This window comes from Schistosoma haematobium, chromosome 5 (assembly GCF_000699445.3).
Source record: "Schistosoma haematobium chromosome 5, whole genome shotgun sequence".
NCBI classification, from domain to species: Eukaryota; Metazoa; Platyhelminthes; class Trematoda; order Strigeidida; family Schistosomatidae; genus Schistosoma; species Schistosoma haematobium.
The window spans coordinates 4344320-4364656 of NC_067200.1; the positions used below are offsets into that span (position 1 = coordinate 4344320).

The window sequence follows — 20337 nt, forward strand, 5'->3', positions numbered from 1 at the left end:
TTGACAGCAATCAGATGTGCCCTTAAGACAACCAGCATTCCCGACGATTTTGTCTTCCAGCAATGTAATTAAGAAGTTAGCGGAGGTTGATTTTAAAGCAACATATCTTATCTTGCCCCACACATATCCATTGTCGATGGTAACAGTTAAAGATTTCAGAGATATTGCATTTAAAGCTACTTACATAAAAATCGTATGTGACTTGACTCAAACAGTTGTCTCCTGTGCTCTATGGTCACTCCTCCAGTTCTTTAAGATCATATGGAAGACAGTTTCTTTTGAATGGCACTTAAGATGAAGTATCCCTGAAGGTTTGAACAATCTGGAAGTGAAAATTACCATCATGTTTGTAATAGCACTTGATGTCATCTTTTTCACGAAATGAATTTTTCATAATGTGTAGGATATTTAACTCGATTCTGTTACTTATTTGTTTTGCTTTTAAATTCATGTGCTTATTTTCTCTCCATCACTGACATCAACACCGTAGATGATCAGTTCTAAGAAAACCAACACAACAACAACAATCATGGTTCAGAATGGTATTAACAAAACGGATTCTACCGAAAGAAAAACTGTCATCACTGGAATTCCCCAACCTATTCCTTACTCAACATATTCACATAATAAAAAGCGATCTACTACTAAAGAGCATCCATCTTCAAATCATCAAACAACAATAATTAAGAGACAAGATCTTCAACATTATCATCAACACCAGGAGCAACAGCAGCAACAATCAAACCAAAAGGACACTCCTCAGGGTCATTGCGACGATAACAGCAACAACAACAACACCAAGTCTAATAAAAAAAATCATGTAGTATGTGTACAAGTGAATCTATTACATAAAGAGCCACAAAATCATTCAATCAATGATCATCATGATATAGTGGCAATTTTAACACCAAAATTAACATCAATGTCATTAGCTAATGGCATTAATAATAATACGAATTGTAATATGACTGGGTTCAATAATAATGCCAATCAATTACACGATAGTCATCAGATTAATGGTAATACTAATGATTATGATTATAATGACAACGTGAATGATGATAAATATGATGTATTTCATCGATCAGCATCATTATCACTACCATCGACTATAACGTCTACGACAGGAGCAACCATAACAGCACAAGCTAAAACAGTTCAATCAAAACAGCATTATCAAATGCGATCAATATCTCAAAATTCTAAGGCTAATTCAAACTTATCAACTGTTCATTATAGTCCAGTGATTCGTTCGAATTCAGTGAACAAAATGACAATGAATGATTATCAGCCATCGAAAAGGTTAGTTACGTGATAAAATAAACTATTAATTTTAATAGTTGAGATCATGAGTCAATTGAAAGTAGACAACCATAGAAAACCTGTGAGAACTAAGCGACCGTTTCGTCCTATTATGGGACTTTCCAGCAGTGCTCATCCACGATCCTGCCCCGCGAGATTCGAACCCAGTACCTATCGGTCGTGCACCCGAACTCTGAGAACTCCCACAATTTGAAAATACAGCCATCCCACTGCTTCCACTTTTTCAATGTTGTCTAGCTTCAGTTAACTCATGATCTTAGCTATTGAAATTACTACAATCTCCACAAAAAACCCCTTCTGATACTAATCAACATAAGTTCACTAGTGACTGCCTTCAAGAGGTATATCCTGGAGTTCTAGTGAGAAGTAGTGACCAGTGGAGTTCAACCAGATCTGTTGTGAGATAATAACTCACTGAAGACAATGGTGAATGCGCCGCTCAATTTCGTGGATTAGTTGAAACTAGACATTAACACCGTTGGATACGATCCGGTTCAGTGGTCTAGTGGTTAGGCGCTCGTGCGTGGGACTGATAAGTCCTGGGTTTGAATCCCGCCCATAGATGAGCACTGCTGAGTAGTCCCAGTGCTTACAAGTTTTCCATGATGATCTAGCTTCAATTGATTCATGATCTCAACTATTGAAATTACTACAATCTCCACTAAAAACCCTTTCTGACAATAAGATGTTTATTGAAAATTGAACTTTATGAAATTGTTGAATAAATGACAAATTGTTGTCAATATTTTATAAGTTGATTATACATATAGATGATTATTGACAGTAAAGTATTGAATATGAGTTTTATCCTATTTGAAATTTGTTTGGATGTATTATATGCACTTGTATTCTGATACTCATACCAGTAAACACCAAGATGTTATCCCGAGGGGGTAAAGTGTTGAATAGTATGTTTATCTCATGTGAATTATAGTTCAAGTTATTGAAATCTTTATTCTCATCCTACAAAACTCCATCCAGGATTCAAGGTTCATAATAAAGTAACTTTGACTGATATAACTTTATCGGTTACTCCTTTCTTTGACAATAACAAACAATAAAACTTATTGTTAACACATTCAGTTGCAGTATGTAAACATCTTAAGCCTAAGCTCATATTAAAATGTTGATAAGTATAGATAGATAATTAGTAGAAACCAGAAAAAACAATGAACTTTGTGTTTATTCCTGGTATGAGACTTAGTGAGCAGCTCTGTTGGGGACGATAGATCCCCTAAAATCATATTTTGTAATTTTATCTTATTGATTAAATATTTGAATGGTAGTCAATTGATGAACTTATTGATTGATATCGGATGGGTTTTGTGGAGATTGTAGTGATTTCAATGGTTAAGATCGTGAGTCAGTTGAAGCTAGACCACCATAGAAAATCTGGAAGCACTGGACGGCCGTTTCGTCCTATTGTGGGACTACTCAGCAATGCGCATCCACAACCTCTCCCCCTGCGAGATTCGAACCCAGGACCTATTGGTCTCGCACGCGAGCACTTAACCACTAGACCACTGAGCCGGAACCCAACGGTGCTAATGTCTAACTTCAACGGCCGTCCAATGCTTCCAGGTTTTCCATGGTGGTCTAGCTTCAACTGACTCACGATCTTAACCACTGAAGTTATTGATTAATTTCTTAAAAAAATTTACCATGACAATATCGATTATAGATATTTGTATAAATACGCTTGATTTATGTGCCTGATTGACCTGACCTGGTATCTGTTGGTTGCCTGTAGACTACACTTCTGCGTCTTACCAAGACTTCTTGATTGAGTTCGCCGAGTCGGAGACAACGGATCAGAATAGCCTATCGGAGTCTCTGAATCCTTGATCCTTCGTTCTGTTCCGAATAAGTCGAATCGGCGAGACTCTTATTTATGGACGAACCTTGAACGAATCTTAAATGACGTTGACAATTATTAGCCAATCAGAAGACAGTTATTATAAAGTAAAAATATATTATAAGAAACTAATGAACTACAGTGGATATTCTTCTTTGACGTGATTTAAAAACTTTTTAAGGTTTGATAAAGGTTCAGATGTTCTGAAATCATAATGCATACGATATAGGAACTCGTCCATATGGCTCCATAATAGTCGTCCTCTAGAGCCGTGGTACGCTCTTAAAAATTCTTTCAATCTCGACCACATGGCTTCAATGTTGTTAGTATGAACGCCAGTAGTAGGGTCGACAAAATGACATTTATGCACTACGACATGATGGACATACCCAAGTCTATGAAGGCATCTATAAGCTCTCTAATCATCCGTATATACCGTGGTGCCTGGCTGCACGTAGTCCTGTATAATTGGTATTATTGTGCTTGCTTGCCGGTTTCTGACCCTCTGAAAATTTCCCTTTTTGCGTTGATCGATCATAAATTCCAAGTACCTGTCAAGTATATTTACAGAAGTGCTACTTACCCAATCTTCGTTGATACTACGTCCCCTGTTGCATTTTCGCTTTTTCACTACTGTTTCATCTATTTCCACAATACTTCCTACTCTTCCGAATGATTGTTGTAGACGTGTCATTTTAAGTGCACATATGTCACGACAATACTCATACCACTGGACGGCTGAAGTTTCAGTAACATCTGCGAACACCACAGCCAGTGTTACTGGTGTCTTTGTTATCCAATTTGCAACTATTATCATGATTTGCCTCAGTTTCAGTCGCGATCGAGCGAAGAAAGTCCCCGTTCGAGCAAACGTTTTCCTTCAACATAAAGAACAACGAACTACAATCTCATCACGATAGTCTGCACACTTTACTGCAGTCATTTGATAACCGCAGTCACAAGTACAGGAACTTCCTAGAAGTATCATCTCTTGTAGCCGCTCAATAATCACCTCTTCTCTAAAATCCACTGTAAACCGATCGTATGTGAGCATCAAGTGCTGAACATGGCTCCGTGACCTTGAAATCGCTCAAACGCTTCTGATTGGCTCGTTCATAAATTAGAGTCTAGCCGCCGAATCAGTAGTAGCACTGATAGAATGAAACCATTGTCCAGTGCTTCGTTTGTTTTGTTTTCTATAATGATCTAGCTAAAGTTATGATTTAATAATAATAATCAACTTCAATGTATTTCTAAGTATTACAAATGATTACACAATAATACCGTTTTACATTTCCCTTATTTAGGCCCTTTGCTTTTAACCATTTTTTTTGTTTTAGATATTTAACCATTACTCCATTATGTTATCCAAATCAATTGATATCCAAATCAGATATTATTAAATCAACTACAATGACAAATCAACAATCATATAGTCGATTAAATCAATATAATAATAATAATAATAATAGTAGTAATCGTAGTGGTAGTAGTCATAGTAACCATTATAAACAAAAACATTCAAATCGTTCCAGTTTAAATTCTAGTTCCAATTCACGAATGAAAACATCAAATTATTATTATTATTTTACTGCTAATGGAACAGATCAATATTCATTATTACCTAATTATAGTAATTCATTTGAAAATGTTATGGTAAGTGTTTATGTTTAATGTTTGTTTAATGATAATTTAATGGGAGCCCTTTGTTTTGTTGTCATTTAGATTAGATGATGTTTGTTGATGAGCTCTCCAATTGATTGGCCCAAGATCTGACTCCAAGGTGATTGTAATGAGTGATTGTTATTGAAATATATATATGTCGCCTATCCCCGTATGTATGTTATAACTTGCGACTGCCGATTAAAGAGTAGTGACTCATCGATCGGATCAAAGACGCGTAAAACACGTGCGAGCAGCTTAGAGTTATAACTCAAGAATGGTAAAACGTATAATAACAGTTTATAGGTTAAAATAAATCTCATAATAAGAGGGACATGAATATGAACAGTTTAGTTACTTAGTAATTATACAATAGAAATATACGTTTAGTATTAGTCCATAAAAGGATTCATTCTGTTTGTTTCTTGGGTCCTAACAATGTAATCATCGATTTTAATCGCGTTAGTCAATAATGGAATTAAATAAGTCAAATAATGAGAATGAACTTTTGGATACATATATTTTGTATATGGAGCGAATGGAATAGAGAGAAGCGAAACGACGCGCAGTGGAGATGGTGGGTAAGCCAACTATATGTAGTCAAGCATTAAACTTTTGAATACTCTTCATTAATGTAAGTTGTTAAATGATTGAAAGATGAAAATATCCATTTACATTCACCATGAAACTTTATGAAACTCTTTCCTAAGTCTAAGGAACATATCTTCCTGAATAGTTTAAATGAAATAGCTAAAATTATTATTGATTAATTGGACTTGAAGTTTTTGATCAGGTGAAGAAAAAGGTGGTTCAAGATATTTCTTTTTTGAATGTATAGCTCCGGTTTCTTCATCTGGATGGTTACTACTTCAGTTATCTGACAACCTTTGGAAAAAAATTACTGAATCAATAAAGGACTGGTTCATACTAGCACTATGACCAGTTTGTACTAAATGGATCAATATTGAGTTGTTCACTTGTTTCACCAGACCTTTAATTAATCACACTGGGAGGTATTCACGAGAACGAAAATGTAAATTCCTAGAATTTCGACCAATTTGACTTGTTCCACAAAAGTAGTTTAATTGACAAATACAAAATGAGGTGGTCATTCTAGGTAATTCATCTTTTAGCCTCGATGTTACCATTGAGCGCATAGAAAAGACTAACCATAGTTCTAATGTTGCCTGAGAGACAAATTCAGATGATCAAAATATTTTCTGTATTTGTTAGATAAATCACATATTCTTGCATATATTTAATCCTGTTCCTAGTATTACTACCAATGAAATGAATCTAATTAGGATTTAAGGAACTGTGAACCTTATTATCTTACAATTAGCATAGTTTTCATGGAATATCTCACTGATATTGTTTTTTAAATCGATAAGAGATAATAAGTTTTGATGTTTCGAATAAGCTTAATAGTTAGCAACTGGTATAAAACCAAATGAACTAAATCTTCACTATACTGATTGATTACAATCAGCCGTGAGTAACTGTTCTTTAGAGGTCTCACACAAGGGTGAGTTCTATTATCATTGGCTGCATAACTAAGATAATTCGTCGATACAAGCCCGACCACCACTAAAGATCTGGTAGCAATGAACGGCCGTTTTGTCTTAGTATTGGACTCCTTAACAGTGTGCATCTACGAATCCACATGTCGGATTCGAACCCAGAACCTTCGGTCTAGCACGTGAACACTTAACCTCTAGACCATTGTGTCGGCCGGGATTCAAGAGTGTTAACTGTTAACTGGTCGTTTACATTTCATCTTTAGCTCGACTAATAACTGCTCTTTTGTATTTTACTAATTTTTTTTTTAAATTAGGTAAATTCACAAAGAATTGTTGGTTTGAATTATTCACAACTACATGAAAATCGTCATATATCATCTCAACCAGAAAATTTACCCTTAGATCATGAGTATGATTATCTTCAAGGAACAAATGATAGATATGAATATTGTAAGAATAATTCTAATAATTCTAGCCATTGTTTCTTATACAATGAAAAACATTGTTCAACATCAAATATTCAAAAAAATTTATTAAATGATAGAACTGACATTAGTATGCATAAAACTAGTCCAAATGAGTATCAGAATGGAATTTCAAAAGTTTCATCATCTATTATTGAATTACCACCAAATGTTGTACAGTCAACAAATAATATCTCTAATAATATTAATGAAACTATAATTGGACGTAAGTTTAGTTTTATTTGGGTTACTACTTAAACAGATATAAGTAGCGCAAAAATCTAACAAATAATTTAGGCATGTTCACCAATTCATCTGGAAAAACACTATAAACCTAATATTCTTAAAATCTGTAGTGTGACAGTAAATTCAATGAAATGAATGTGATCAAAACTCTTTCATTCATCATTTACATTACTTATCAACAAAAGTCTAACTTTCTGAACAAAGTATAAACAATAAAGCATTCAGTCAATCAGCAACAACATAGAATTTCGTATGTACATACATCAGTTCAAGTTGCCATACCACATTAGCACAGAGGCACAATTGTCGATTCAAATCCCATAGTGGTAGAGGTAGTAAAAGTATAGGCAAAAAGGGAAATGGAGAATTCAGAAGATTAGAATTTGGGAGAACACAAAGAATGGATGTATCTGCATCATTGCAAACGATTTTGAGCGATGTCATTCAAGGTCTCTAACCATCAGTTGCTATCGTCTCGCGGATCCCAACCACATAGTCTACATCTACCATCATATCTCAGCCTACTTGTCAGTGACTTCATGGGTTTGTGTTATTCAATAGGGAATGGAATTATTTTCTTCCAAGACTTCTCATCATTTGAAAACAATTATCATTACAATTATAACTTTACATATCTTCTTCAATAAGCTTGAAAATGATATTTGAAACAGTTCATAACTTCTAAGAACCATACTGTAACACTAAATGATTTCAAATAAACCACATGATTTTCACTAGGCCGTTGGAAAGATATTGGGTATTGAAACAAGAAAAGAAAACAAAATGTGTTCTTAAAAATAGTAGTCAAAATTAATGAATATTCATATGTTGATAATGAAGTTGATAGGACGTTTTATTTTGTCACGTTTTCATTGATATATATATATATATATATATATATATATATATATGATGAGAGTTGATCCGTAATGAATGATGAATTCGAATCTCGCGAGGGCGGGATCGTGGATGCACGCTGCTGAGGAGTCTCATACTAGGATGAAACGGCCGTTCAATGCTTCCAGATTTTCTATGATGACCTAGCTTTGATTGACTTATAATCTTAACTATTGTAATGTTTTTTTACTCAGAAAACAAATGAAGCCGTAAAGAAAACCTCCGATTGTTGGGTTTTCGAGTAATCATGTCTTAACAGTTGAGATCGTGAGTCAATTGAAGCTAGACCACCATGGAAAACCTGGAAGCACTGGACGGCCGTTTCATCCTATTGTGGGACTCCTCAGCAGTCATGTCTTGTTGCTATGTCTGTTACTACTATGTTTGCAGTTTTATAACTGACTTGTACTTAATATTGAAAACCTCAAATTCGACGTTGCCTTAATGAGAACAATAAAGACTGGTGATAAGCATCCCTCCGAAATATGTCACTTCTTCAAATCAATAAATAATTTAACAAAATATTCTTTTTCTTTTTAATTCATTCTTTTAGCTATTTCATATAAATCAGTCAATGAAATGACACGTAATCACAGTCATAATAGTCATAGAAATAATAAAGAAACCATAATCAATGATAAAAATTCAATAAAACAATCAATTGATGAAACCTCTTTAACAAATCAATATTTTCCTAATCTTCAACAAAATAGAGTAAATTAAAGTTTAAATACATTTTTGTAATGATTGTATGAAACTTCACAATGATATTTAGGATTATATTTGACCATTCTCTTATTGATAATATAGTCATCTTGTTCAGATTACCACGATATTGAGTTAAAGCACAAGTATTAATAATTAGCGTTTATCTGAACTCAGTAGCTAAATGGATAATACGGTGGAGTTTGGAACGAAACGGTACTGAGTTCAAGTCATGGTGTGAACAACAACTCTGAGATATAGGTACATCTAACTGACAAGTCTTAAATAAGACGAAACGCGCTTCCTGGATTCCACTACTAGTCACTATCCATCTTTGCCTATTAACATATATACTCTAAAGAATAAATAGAAATTTCACTTACTTCTTGACGAATATGTTACTTACTTACTTAAGCCTTTTACTCCCAATGGAGCATAGGCCACCGACCACCATTCTCCAACACACTATGTCCTTGGCCTTCTTTTCTAGTTCTATCCAATTGTTGTTCATTGTTCTCATGTCTATCTCCATTTCTCGGTGTAATGTGTTCTTTGGTCTTCCACTCCTCCTCCTTTGGCCTTGAGGATTCCATTTGAGGGCTTGCCTTGTGACGTAGATGGATGATTTATTAAATGTATGTTCTATCCACTTCCAACGCTTCTTCCTGATTTCTTCCTCCACTGGAATCTGGTCTGTTCTCTCCCACAGTTGATTGTTGTTAATAGTGTCCGGCCAACAGATCCGAAGTCATTTGTGTAGAAAACTGTTAATAAACACCAGTATCTTGTGGATGATGGCTTTCGTAGTTCTCCAGGTTTCCGTTCCATACAGTAGAACTGTTTTGACATTTGTATTAGCAATAAAATTATATTTTTAGATCTAATTTATTCTGTTCAAATTACCTCCTGAACAAATTATGATGTTAGTTAACATTTAATCACATCTCTTTTTATCTTTATTAGTTAATTATTTTCGTTATGTAATTATGCTCAGGTTAATATATCACATAATATGATCTCTAACTAGTCATTAACTTATACGACCAGATTAATGACGTATAAATTAGTACGAGCAGCTTAGAGTTCCTATTTGTTCTCTGAGATAGTAACTTCTCTACTAACTCAGCCAATCCAGACTACAACGCTAACACCACAGCCTCCTCAGTACGAATCATACGTTTTAGACACATTGGGTTTATATTACGAAGAAACCAGATCGTATCATACCATAAAACAAAGAATAATTATTACACAAGATCAAGCCAAAACTTGGCTATGAGCGTTAGAAACTGTTACTAATAGATTGGGAATAACTTAAGAATAATAAATCGTGTAAGAATAGTCAATAGGTCAGATAACTTCGGTTACAATGTTAAGCCCATATGGCTTATTCTAGATTCTGGATAGGCCAATTAATCCATTCTTCTTGAGTTATGTTTTGACCTTGTTAACTATTCACTTATCAATCTTGATTGTTTTTATATGAACGTATATGTGTGTACACTTCTCATCTTACTCATCGCATATCTGTAACTTATTTTTGTTCTAACTATAAATATCAATTCTCTTGTGATTAAATCGAGTTGACTCACATATTTTCTTCATTGTGAGACATTTAGTTTCGCTTTTCTCTCCGCTCTTCACTTCCTTTGCTACGTTTCTCTCATGGTCTTTACCGATCAACGATTGTACAAAACATACGTATTCAAAATCCATCCTGGTATTTGACTTTTTTAATTTCTTGATTGAGATCATGAACCGATTGATGTCAAATCACCATTAAGAACCTGGAAGGAGTGGATGAACGTTTTGTCCGATTGTGGGGCAGTGCGCACCCAAGGTCCCACTCGCGGTATTCGAACCCAGGGTCTTCGGTCTCGAACGCGAACACCTAAACTCTAGACCAGTGAGATGAACGGTATCGAACGATGTCAATATCTAATTTCAACCAATCCATAAAAGTGCGCGACGATCTCCCATTGTACTGAGGTAGATACCTGTCTCTACCTAACACAGAGTAGCTCCACTGGTCACGACTTCTCACTAAAACTCGTAATACACTAATTCGAGTTCAGCCAACGATTATATACATGGATTGATGATATGTATATATCTCAAAAGCAATCATTCATACATCTACCTGGAGCCCCAGATCCTGGGCCACTAAAAATATACATATAATATAGTTACTTAATAGTTATCCAATAAGAATATACGTACAGAAGGAGATTTTGTGAATGTTATAGTAACTTTAATAGTTGAGATCATGAGTCGATTGAAGCTAGACCATCATAGAAAACCTGTAAGCACTGGACGGCAGTTTCATCCTATTGTGGGACTCTTTAGCAGTGCGCATCCACGATCCCACCTCGTGAATATTTGAACCCAGGACCAGTCGCTCTCATGGGCGGACGCCTAACCTCTAAACCATTGAGCTGATTAGTATCCAACGGTATTAATGTCTAACTTCAACTAATCCACGAAATTGAACGACACGTACAATAATAATTCACAAATAGATCCTAGTGGTTACTATTCACCTAATTCTTCGTCCGGATATAACAATTCTGTATTTGATATTAATCGACATATGCTCACTAGTGACTGTCTTCAAGAGGCATTTCCTGGAGTTCTAGTAAGAAACAGTGACCAGTGGAGTTCAACTGGGTTAGTTGTGAGATAGTAATCCACTGATGAAGATCATGGTGTATGTGTCGCTCAATTTCATGGATTAGTTGAAGTCAGACATTAACACTGTTGCATGCCGGATAGTGAATACACACTGCTGAGGAGAACCAAGATAGGATGAAACGATCATCTCATTGGTTCCAGGTTTTTCATGATTATCTAACTTCAATCGACTCATGATCTTAATTATTGAGATTTTATTATCTATCAAACATTAAAACAGTTCAATTACTTCTTTTTTTCTCCATTATTCAACAGAGAAATAATAATAATAATCAATCTAATTATGAATCATTATCTTTATTGAATATTAATCAAAAATTAAAAATTATTCAAGGTTCAACCGATATTCAAAATTCAATGTTTCAATCAAAAATATCTACATCATTAAATAATCTTAAAGCTAAATTTCATAACAATCAATCACAGCAACAACAACCACCACCACCACCACCACCACAACAACAACAACAACAACAACCACAGCAACATCAGCACAATTATCGAAGACATTCATCAGATCATAATAGATCTAAGTATAATTATAATAATCAATCAATTAATCAATTAAATAATGATTATCATTATCAAAAGACAACAAAAGATGAACATGATTTAGATGTAAGTTAGAATAGAAAAAAAGTAGGAAAAAAAAAGAAGTGAAAATGATATAGCGAATTTATGATTGAAACATATTCGGTTATATTTTACCTAAATCAGTTTGAATAACACACAATAGTACCGGTAGTGATTATACAAAGATTACTGTGAATAGATTGAAGTTAGTAGTATAACTTATTAGATGTTATCTGAAACATTTTTTTTTTTTGTGGCGGTTGATGGGCATTAGGACGAAATATCTATTCAATTCCTTATGGTTTTCAATGGTTACCTAATTAATCTCAATCTGTGCCTAATTCAATTAAATTGTATACTTGATGATGGTGGAGGAGATGGAGAATTAGAAAACGAATTATTCATAGGTTTAAAAGAGTAGTTTAACAATTTTTAAATACAAAACCTTTAGTTGTACTTCATCATGTACAACGGTGTAGTAATTAGAAAGCGAATACGAAGTGTTGATTACGTTTATTATTGCACCACGTACAGATAACCAAAATTTCATGTAGCATGAAAGAGTATATATATATATATATATATATATATATATATATATATATATATATATATATATATATATATATATATATATATATATATATATATGTATAGGGAATTGAATGAATCATCGAACGATTTGAGTGACTAACATTGAGGCTGGCAGAATGAATATATACATAGTCAGTAAGCAATGCTCAAGCATACATATTCATACAAACGCAACAATAATAAAGGTACAATTGTATGGATAGATTGTTATTGTACAAATGACTCTGTACTTTAAATCAGTTAACAAAAGGTTGGAATTAGCGTTTTTTAGCGAGTTAGTTTTCTACGAGATGGAGTCGCTAACCCTATGCCCAGCCATTCTCCTTTGCCTAGGCTTGGAACCGACAGTAACCCTGGAAGAGCTACAGGAGGAGTTAACAAAAGGGCTTAACCAAATTATTTGTAAACAAACTCAACTACACGTGAGCTTCTATATAATCTTCAATAATATGGACTTTATAATTTTACAGTTGATAAAAGCTAAAAACGTGAATCAATAAATTATGACTTATAATAATGAGATGTGAATATCCTCAACTAAGTCTTGGTAACAACTTCAATGTGCATTACTTCGAAGTTTAAAGCTTCAAACTAGTAGTCATCGTGATTCATCTATTCTATCAGTCAGTCAGTCAATCAGTCGGCTACAAAGTAAGACTAGGTACATATATATGCATCAGTCCAAGTTGTCATATCTCATTAGAACAAACAACAAGATGAACATTGGATCAATTCTATAAATATATTATGTAATCATGTAAACAATTGTAATCATTTATTATTTTCCTATTTAATTTTTTAGCCTAATTTATATCAAACATCATTAAAACAACATACTTTAACAAATCCTTCACTATTGAACAATCAAGAAAATTTATCCATAAAACGATATCAAACAGAATTAGTTCCATTGAATAATTATGATTCATTAAAAGTAAATGGACAACATTATCAAGTGCATACAGTAATCACTCATAATAATAATAATAATACACTTTATAATAGTGATCAATCCGATCAACGTTTACCTACTAAACAACTTCATAATCGTATCATTTCATTAAGTGCTATTCATAATCATGATCATCATTATCATCATGAACAATCTAAAGATCAAACACATTTGACAAGATTTAACTCGACAAATAATAATTTAGATACACATTGGAATAACAAAAATAAATCAATGATCATTTGTAATGGATCAAGTAATAATTCTTCTTCAATAAATCATCAAGTATGAATATGAATAATCAATTTTATGATTAAGAATATAAACTATTAAAATATTCAATCAATCAGTTAGAGTCAGTCAGTCAACAACAACGTAGAACTTCGTACGTACGTACATCAGTTCAAGTTGCCATATCACATTAGCACAGAGATGCAGTTGTCGATTCTAATCTCATAGTGGTGGAGGTAGTAATAGTATAAGCAGTAATCTGAAAGGATTAGAGTTTGAAGATTTTATTCGAGGAGTATAATCCAGTGAGATAAATTTGGAAAGAGAAAAAATAAGGGACATGAAGAATTCATTAGATTAGAATTTGGGAGAACACAAAGAGTAGATGTATTTGCGCCGTTGCAAAAGATTTTGAGCCATGTCATTCAAGGTCTCTAACCATCGGTTGCTATCATCTCGCGGTCTCCAACCAGGTAGTCTACACCTACCAACACGGCTCAGTCCACCTGTCAATGACTTTATGGACTTGTGCCATGTTTTGATCTGGCCGCCCTTAGCTTTCTTCCAACCTACTCCTATACCACTGAACATTGCACGTCGGGGCAGTCGGTCGTTGGGCATACGTAACACGTGTCCCAGCCATCTCAACTGATGACGTTTCACTACGTCATCAATCGATTTGCCATCCTTACCAAGTACTCGTTTCGTAACAACTGCATTACTTACTCAGTGGACCAAGGATATACGAGCAATATTTCGAAGACACCTATTATCGAACACTAGTAACTTACGAATATCCTCTACTGTTACCGGCCACGTTTCACTCCCATAAAGTAGGACGGAACGAACTGCTGCGCAGTAAACAAGTCCTTTGATTGATAGACGGATATCTTGCCTACGCCATAATTGACGCAAATTGGCGAAAGCTCTTCGAGGCTTCTGTATCCGTGCTGAGATTTCGTCACACACCAGACCACAAGGGCTGATGAGACTTACAAGATAAGTGAACTGGTCGACACGCTCAACTACTTCACTCCCTATCATTAGTTCGGGTGTCGATGAAACTCAATCCTGAAGTAAGATTTTGCATTTCGAGGGGGAGAATCGCATCCCGAACATGCTTGCATTGTTGCTTAGAGTGGTCATAAGCCTCTGCATTTTGTCAGCGTCTTCACCAAATAGACAAGTGAATCTCTCGGTAAAAGTTCAACTCGTGGAAATTTAGATGAGGAAAGTGTTATCTCTAAAAATTAAAATATTACTATCATTTGTTGATGAGAACTAGAATACAAGTTTTAAGATTTGTCCATTGAATGTACCCTATAGATTAGCATTAATATTTTAATATTGAGATTTAAGCCCAATATCTGTTACATTATTTTCCTCAATATTTTTGCCCTGTTAATCATATCTATTCCTGATGTTTTGTCTTCTATCACTTATGCTTCTTCAGAACTTCATTATGCTAACTTGATATGGTTATTTGAATGTTCGCACATATATGTACCAGGTTCAATGTGAAAAGTGAATAGTTAAAATGTCAAATAAAACTTACATTTATGATTTCAGTGTTAGATACTATTTAAAAATTCAATAAACCCATAACAACAAGCGGTGAGGTTATGATTTATGGACGACATTTGAGCGACAGTTTGACGGTTAGGGTTAGGAATTATGTTTAGGGTTTTCATCACCGACTGATATCAGCTATAATGCCAAAAATCTCTTTCGCCAAATGGATGAGTGAATTTTGAGCTTGAATCCGAGACCTGTTATCTTATACATGATTGGTTCGTCCATAAATTATAGTCTCGCCGATTTTTTTGTTTTCACAAATAACAGATAGAACAGAATACTAGTATCAGAAGGCGTTTTGTGGATATTATGGTAATTTTTAATGGTTGAGATCATGAGTCAATTGAAGCTAGACCAACATGAAAAGCCTAGAATCAATGGACGGCCGTTTCGTCCTATCGTGGAACTCCTCAGCAGTGTGCATCAGAAATCCCGCCTTGTGAGATTCGAACCTAGGTCCTATCATTTTTGCGCGCGAACGCTTAACCTCTACACCATTGAGTCAGCTGGTATATAACGGTGTTAATGTCTAACTTCAACTAATCCACGAAATTGAGCGACACATCCACTATTGTCTTGGGTGAGTTATTATCTCACACAAGATCCGGTTGGACTCCACTGGAACTTCAGGATATATCTCTTGAAGCCAGTCACTTGTGAGCGTATGATGGTTAATATCAGAAGGGGTTTTGTGGATATTATAGTAATTTCAATGGTTGAGATCATGAGTCAATACAGATTATAGTCCATCATTTAAAATATGAATGCTGAACCATATAATTTATCTTTTTTGTTCGCTAATAAAATTCCCCCCTGCAAAAAACAACAAACAAGACTTATTATTTTTCCAATAATAGCCAAAGAAGATAATGAAGACGATGAAATAAATCCATTTGTTGAATGATGATAATGTCTTTTTAGGAGAACGGGATTTTTCATTCTTTTATTTATGTTACCCATATTCGTTTATCTTACATACATACTAACTTACTTGATAATGCCTGTTACTCCTCGTGGAGGAGCATAGGCACCCACCAGCATTCTCCGTTTTACTCTGTCCTGGGTAAATCTTTCCAGTCGTTTCTGGTTGCTATTCATCGATTCTATATCTGCTTCCAATTCTCGGTGCAGTATGTTCTTTGGCCTTACTCTTTTTTGTTTCCTTCCAAGATTTCGAATTAACGCTTGCCTCATGATGAAGTTTAATGATTTTCTTAATGTATGTCTTATCCACTTCCAACGTCTTTTCCTAATTTCCTCTTCAGCTCGAAGGTGGTTTGTTCTCTTCCAGAGAAAGCTGTTGCTGATGGTATCCGGCCAATGAATGTTGAGTATCTTGCATAGACAATTGTTTATAAATACTTGTAATTTCTTCATAATGGTTGTTGTAGTTTTCCAAGTTTCAGCTTCGTACAGTAGTAGAACTGTCTTGAAGTTCGTATGATTGACAATTATTTTGAGTTCCATATATTCTTCAATTGTTTCTGTCTTTGTTATTAGCTTATGAGAACGATAATAATTTCAAGTCACTATTCATCCTTTTCATGTGTGCTACCAATTTTTCGATACAATCTATTCTTCAACCATTCTCTTTTCTTTACCCCCCCTTCAAAATATGAAATTAGCACTTGACTTGTGATACAATTTAGTCATCTCGTTTAAATTGACTTATGAATTCAACTATTCAAAATTATTTATTCAACTATTTTATTCATTTATTCTATTTTTTTTTTTTAATTATTTTCTAGATAGTTACAACTAGTCAATTACTTCAAACAACAACAACAATAACAACAACCATAGCAACAACACCACCACCACCATCATCATCATCAAAACCAATCATATTGGATTCATTAAAGATAACAAATTTTCTTCATCAATATCAAAATACTCACTTAATAAAACCAAATTCATTCATAAAACAATCAATGAAAAATGTAAAATTATGAAAACATTATTTTTACCTTTATTCATTAAAACAAATTTCAATCCCCCTCACCTTACACCCTACCCCCGGAACATCTATAGATTACAATCAATGATGTATGGTACAATCGAGAATAATTCTCAGCACAATGTATTTCAACACATTTTCTTTATTTCTTACGTCTTGATTGATTTTGACAATGAATATTGAATGAATCATTAATTAGATGTTGTCAATTCAAGAGTTGATATCTCATTAATGTAAATTCTTTTCAATGTTTATTTGTCAGTAACTACAATGTTTTTTTAATTCGACTTCTTTTCTAACTTGTACAATAGAAGGTTGTGAATTATTTATAAACTCATCTAATGAATAGATTATACATATATGTCAGTCATCATAATGTCTCTCATTGAACTGTTTCTTTTTTTACAACTTGTACAGTGAAATGTTGTAAATGTTTGTTTACAAATACACTTCAATAGAGTTATATAATAAATTGACAATCATGATGTATTAAAATAAACAAACAAACAAAAGATAATTTATTGAAATATCTACATGGAAAAAACCGGTAACCCAAATGTGTTCAAGCAAGTAACCAATTCAAACAATCCTATAAACTATGATCAATTCATTGTCATCATCATTCAAATATAAAAGAATCTTTTTTTAAAGTAAATCAGATCAGACAAAATGGTTTTTTTTTATATTTTGACAAGAATATAAAAAAAGAAAAAAGAAAACCGGTTTGTTTTTCGTCCTTTTTTGTTGTTGTTGTTGTTTTTCTAGAAACTAATCGGTTTATGTTCAATCATTTTTTTCTTTTGTATTTATCATTGAGATTATACAGTTGTAGCAACACCGCCACCACCACCACCACCACCAACAACAACAACAACAACAACAACGAAACAAAAAGAACAACAACAATAAACAATACGATAAAAAGAAAAAAGAAAAAAATCAATGTAAAGATGCATAATTCGATGAGATATACAAATCATTCTTTTTTTAATGTGACATATTTAATATGCTACTTAAAAAGCGTTTATCTAAATCAATAATATTTGACTTTTTCATTGAAAAGTATTATGTTCGGATTGTTTTTTGTGTTTTGTTTTGGTTTTTTTTCTTCTGAAATTTTATTTAAGATTTATTATTGTTAGTCCTATCGAAGGGTCTAGTTCACCTGATTGAGATACGCGCAAAACTGAAGTTTCCAAAACAACGATTTGTCTACAATAGTGGTTCTTTATTGAATAATACACAAAAGTTAGTTATAAACCTGAACCTGTGAGGTGTCTGTGATTTTCAAACGCGTCCTTCAAGTGTGAAAATAAAAAGGCTTCGATAGTACAAAAGACAACTGATAGATGTGTCTATATTTGATAACAGTTTATGAGCAACCGAAACACGAACCAAGAGCTAAACAATATGGAAAGTGTTGTGTTTAAACAAGTGCACAAAACTGTGGATAACCGTTACAGTGATTAAGATACAGTAATTATAATGATAAATACAATGATAAGTACAATAAACGTTATAAGTATATTTGAACATTTCAGAATAGTACATTACAACTTGCTTTACAACACGAGTGTGAAAATTGTTGTGAATACAACTACTTACTGAATATGAATAAGTAGTATAAGACAATATACAAAAGAATGTAAAGGGAGAGTAGGAACAATGTAAGACAAACTTAACAATTACATGTGAATTATTTTTAAAAAAATCTCCTTAGGAACTAATGTATAGTGTTTTAATTCATTTAATAAATTTTATAATGATAAATATAAAAATTTATTGGAAAGGTGGGGGTTTTGTTGTTGTTGGAGTTCTTAGTAATTTTTAATAGTTGATTTCAATGAGCGGATTAAAGTTACGTAGTGAACAGAACACGGGTGGGGACAGTCGAATGTATTTGACACAAAATTACAGGACTTGTTAATAAAATCTAACAATCATGTAGTAAATGCTTAATTTGCAAAATGTCCATCGACTGTCTCAAAATGACTCAGACTTCATTGTTCATGCATTTTCATACAAATTGCATTCTGTTTCCATTCTTTATTGTTCAATCCTCTTGTCTCTCTGCTGCCAAAAATTCTCTTCACGATTAACATCATCTACTACTTATGTCAATATAAGTAGAACACACCACAGTTAGACCAGTATGAAAAACCTAAAAGCATTAGATAGCCATTTTGTATTTGTATAGAACATGTAGAATAATATGTACTCATCATATTGATTGTCATATCAGTAGCGAATCATTATTCATAGATCATATTGTACAAATGTAAATTCTGTAGCTAATTGTTGAATTCACATCTGTTATTCAATACTGACAATAGTGTATAATGAATTATAAGTTATTTGAATAATATTTGATATTTGGTAATATTGTGTTATATCCTGATAAGAATAATGAATGGTAACTGTCAGGATCTTTTTATGGACAAATACTATATGTATACGTTGATTTAATAATTGTTAGACGATTAAACCAGTTATATTCATGTTCTTCGTATCATACGCTTCATTCTGACGTATGGACTGTTATTATACGACTTACTATTCATGAGTTATGCCCAATCTATCAATTACTATCTCCTACATTCACAACCATTTTTGGCTAATATCTTGTACAAATGTTAGTTTCTATTTTATGATGTGATATGATCGGTTTGGTTTGTATGTAAACCCAGTATGTTTGAAATACATGATTCCGATCACAGATTCTGAGATTGATGTTCTGGACTCTAACAGGAAGGGTTAGGCAGGGAGCAGGACCGATAAAGAATCTAGACTGCTCGTATAGGTTTTATGCGTCATGGGTCAAGCCGATAAATCACTGTTCTCTAATTGACGGTATCATTACGTTATGTACTAATAGGGACACAAGATGCGACGGTAATTTCACGCTTTTTGTTCATATTTAATTTTAATCAAAGCTTATTTTATATTGTTCAGTTGTATATGTTTGTAATGACATTACAATTAAGTATTTGAAAGATCTAAGATCACTCATGACTGTAACTATTTATGGTTATCTAGTTTTAAGATGTAATATATTAGCGAAAGAAATCCGTACAAATGAACACCATTTGCTT

The 20337-nt window shown here is 33.5% G+C and overlaps 1 protein-coding gene across 1 annotated transcript in view; it reads left to right on the plus strand.

Moving 5' to 3' along the window:
* MAPK15_4 (Mitogen-activated protein kinase 15) overlaps window positions 1-17240 on the plus strand; it is a gene marked incomplete at its 3' end in the record, with an annotated part of 45633 nt that extends 28393 nt beyond the window's left edge. Inside the window, exons 9-15 of the mRNA XM_051219515.1 lie at window positions 491-1302; window positions 4519-4834; window positions 6675-7050; window positions 8521-8681; window positions 11619-11981; window positions 13333-13767; window positions 17037-17240. Of these exons, the coding sequence (XP_051064719.1) occupies window positions 491-1302; window positions 4519-4834; window positions 6675-7050; window positions 8521-8681; window positions 11619-11981; window positions 13333-13767; window positions 17037-17240 (2667 nt within the window). The remainder of the gene's footprint in view (window positions 1-490; window positions 1303-4518; window positions 4835-6674; window positions 7051-8520; window positions 8682-11618; window positions 11982-13332; window positions 13768-17036) is intronic.
* Between the last annotated feature and the right edge of the window lie 3097 nt (window positions 17241-20337).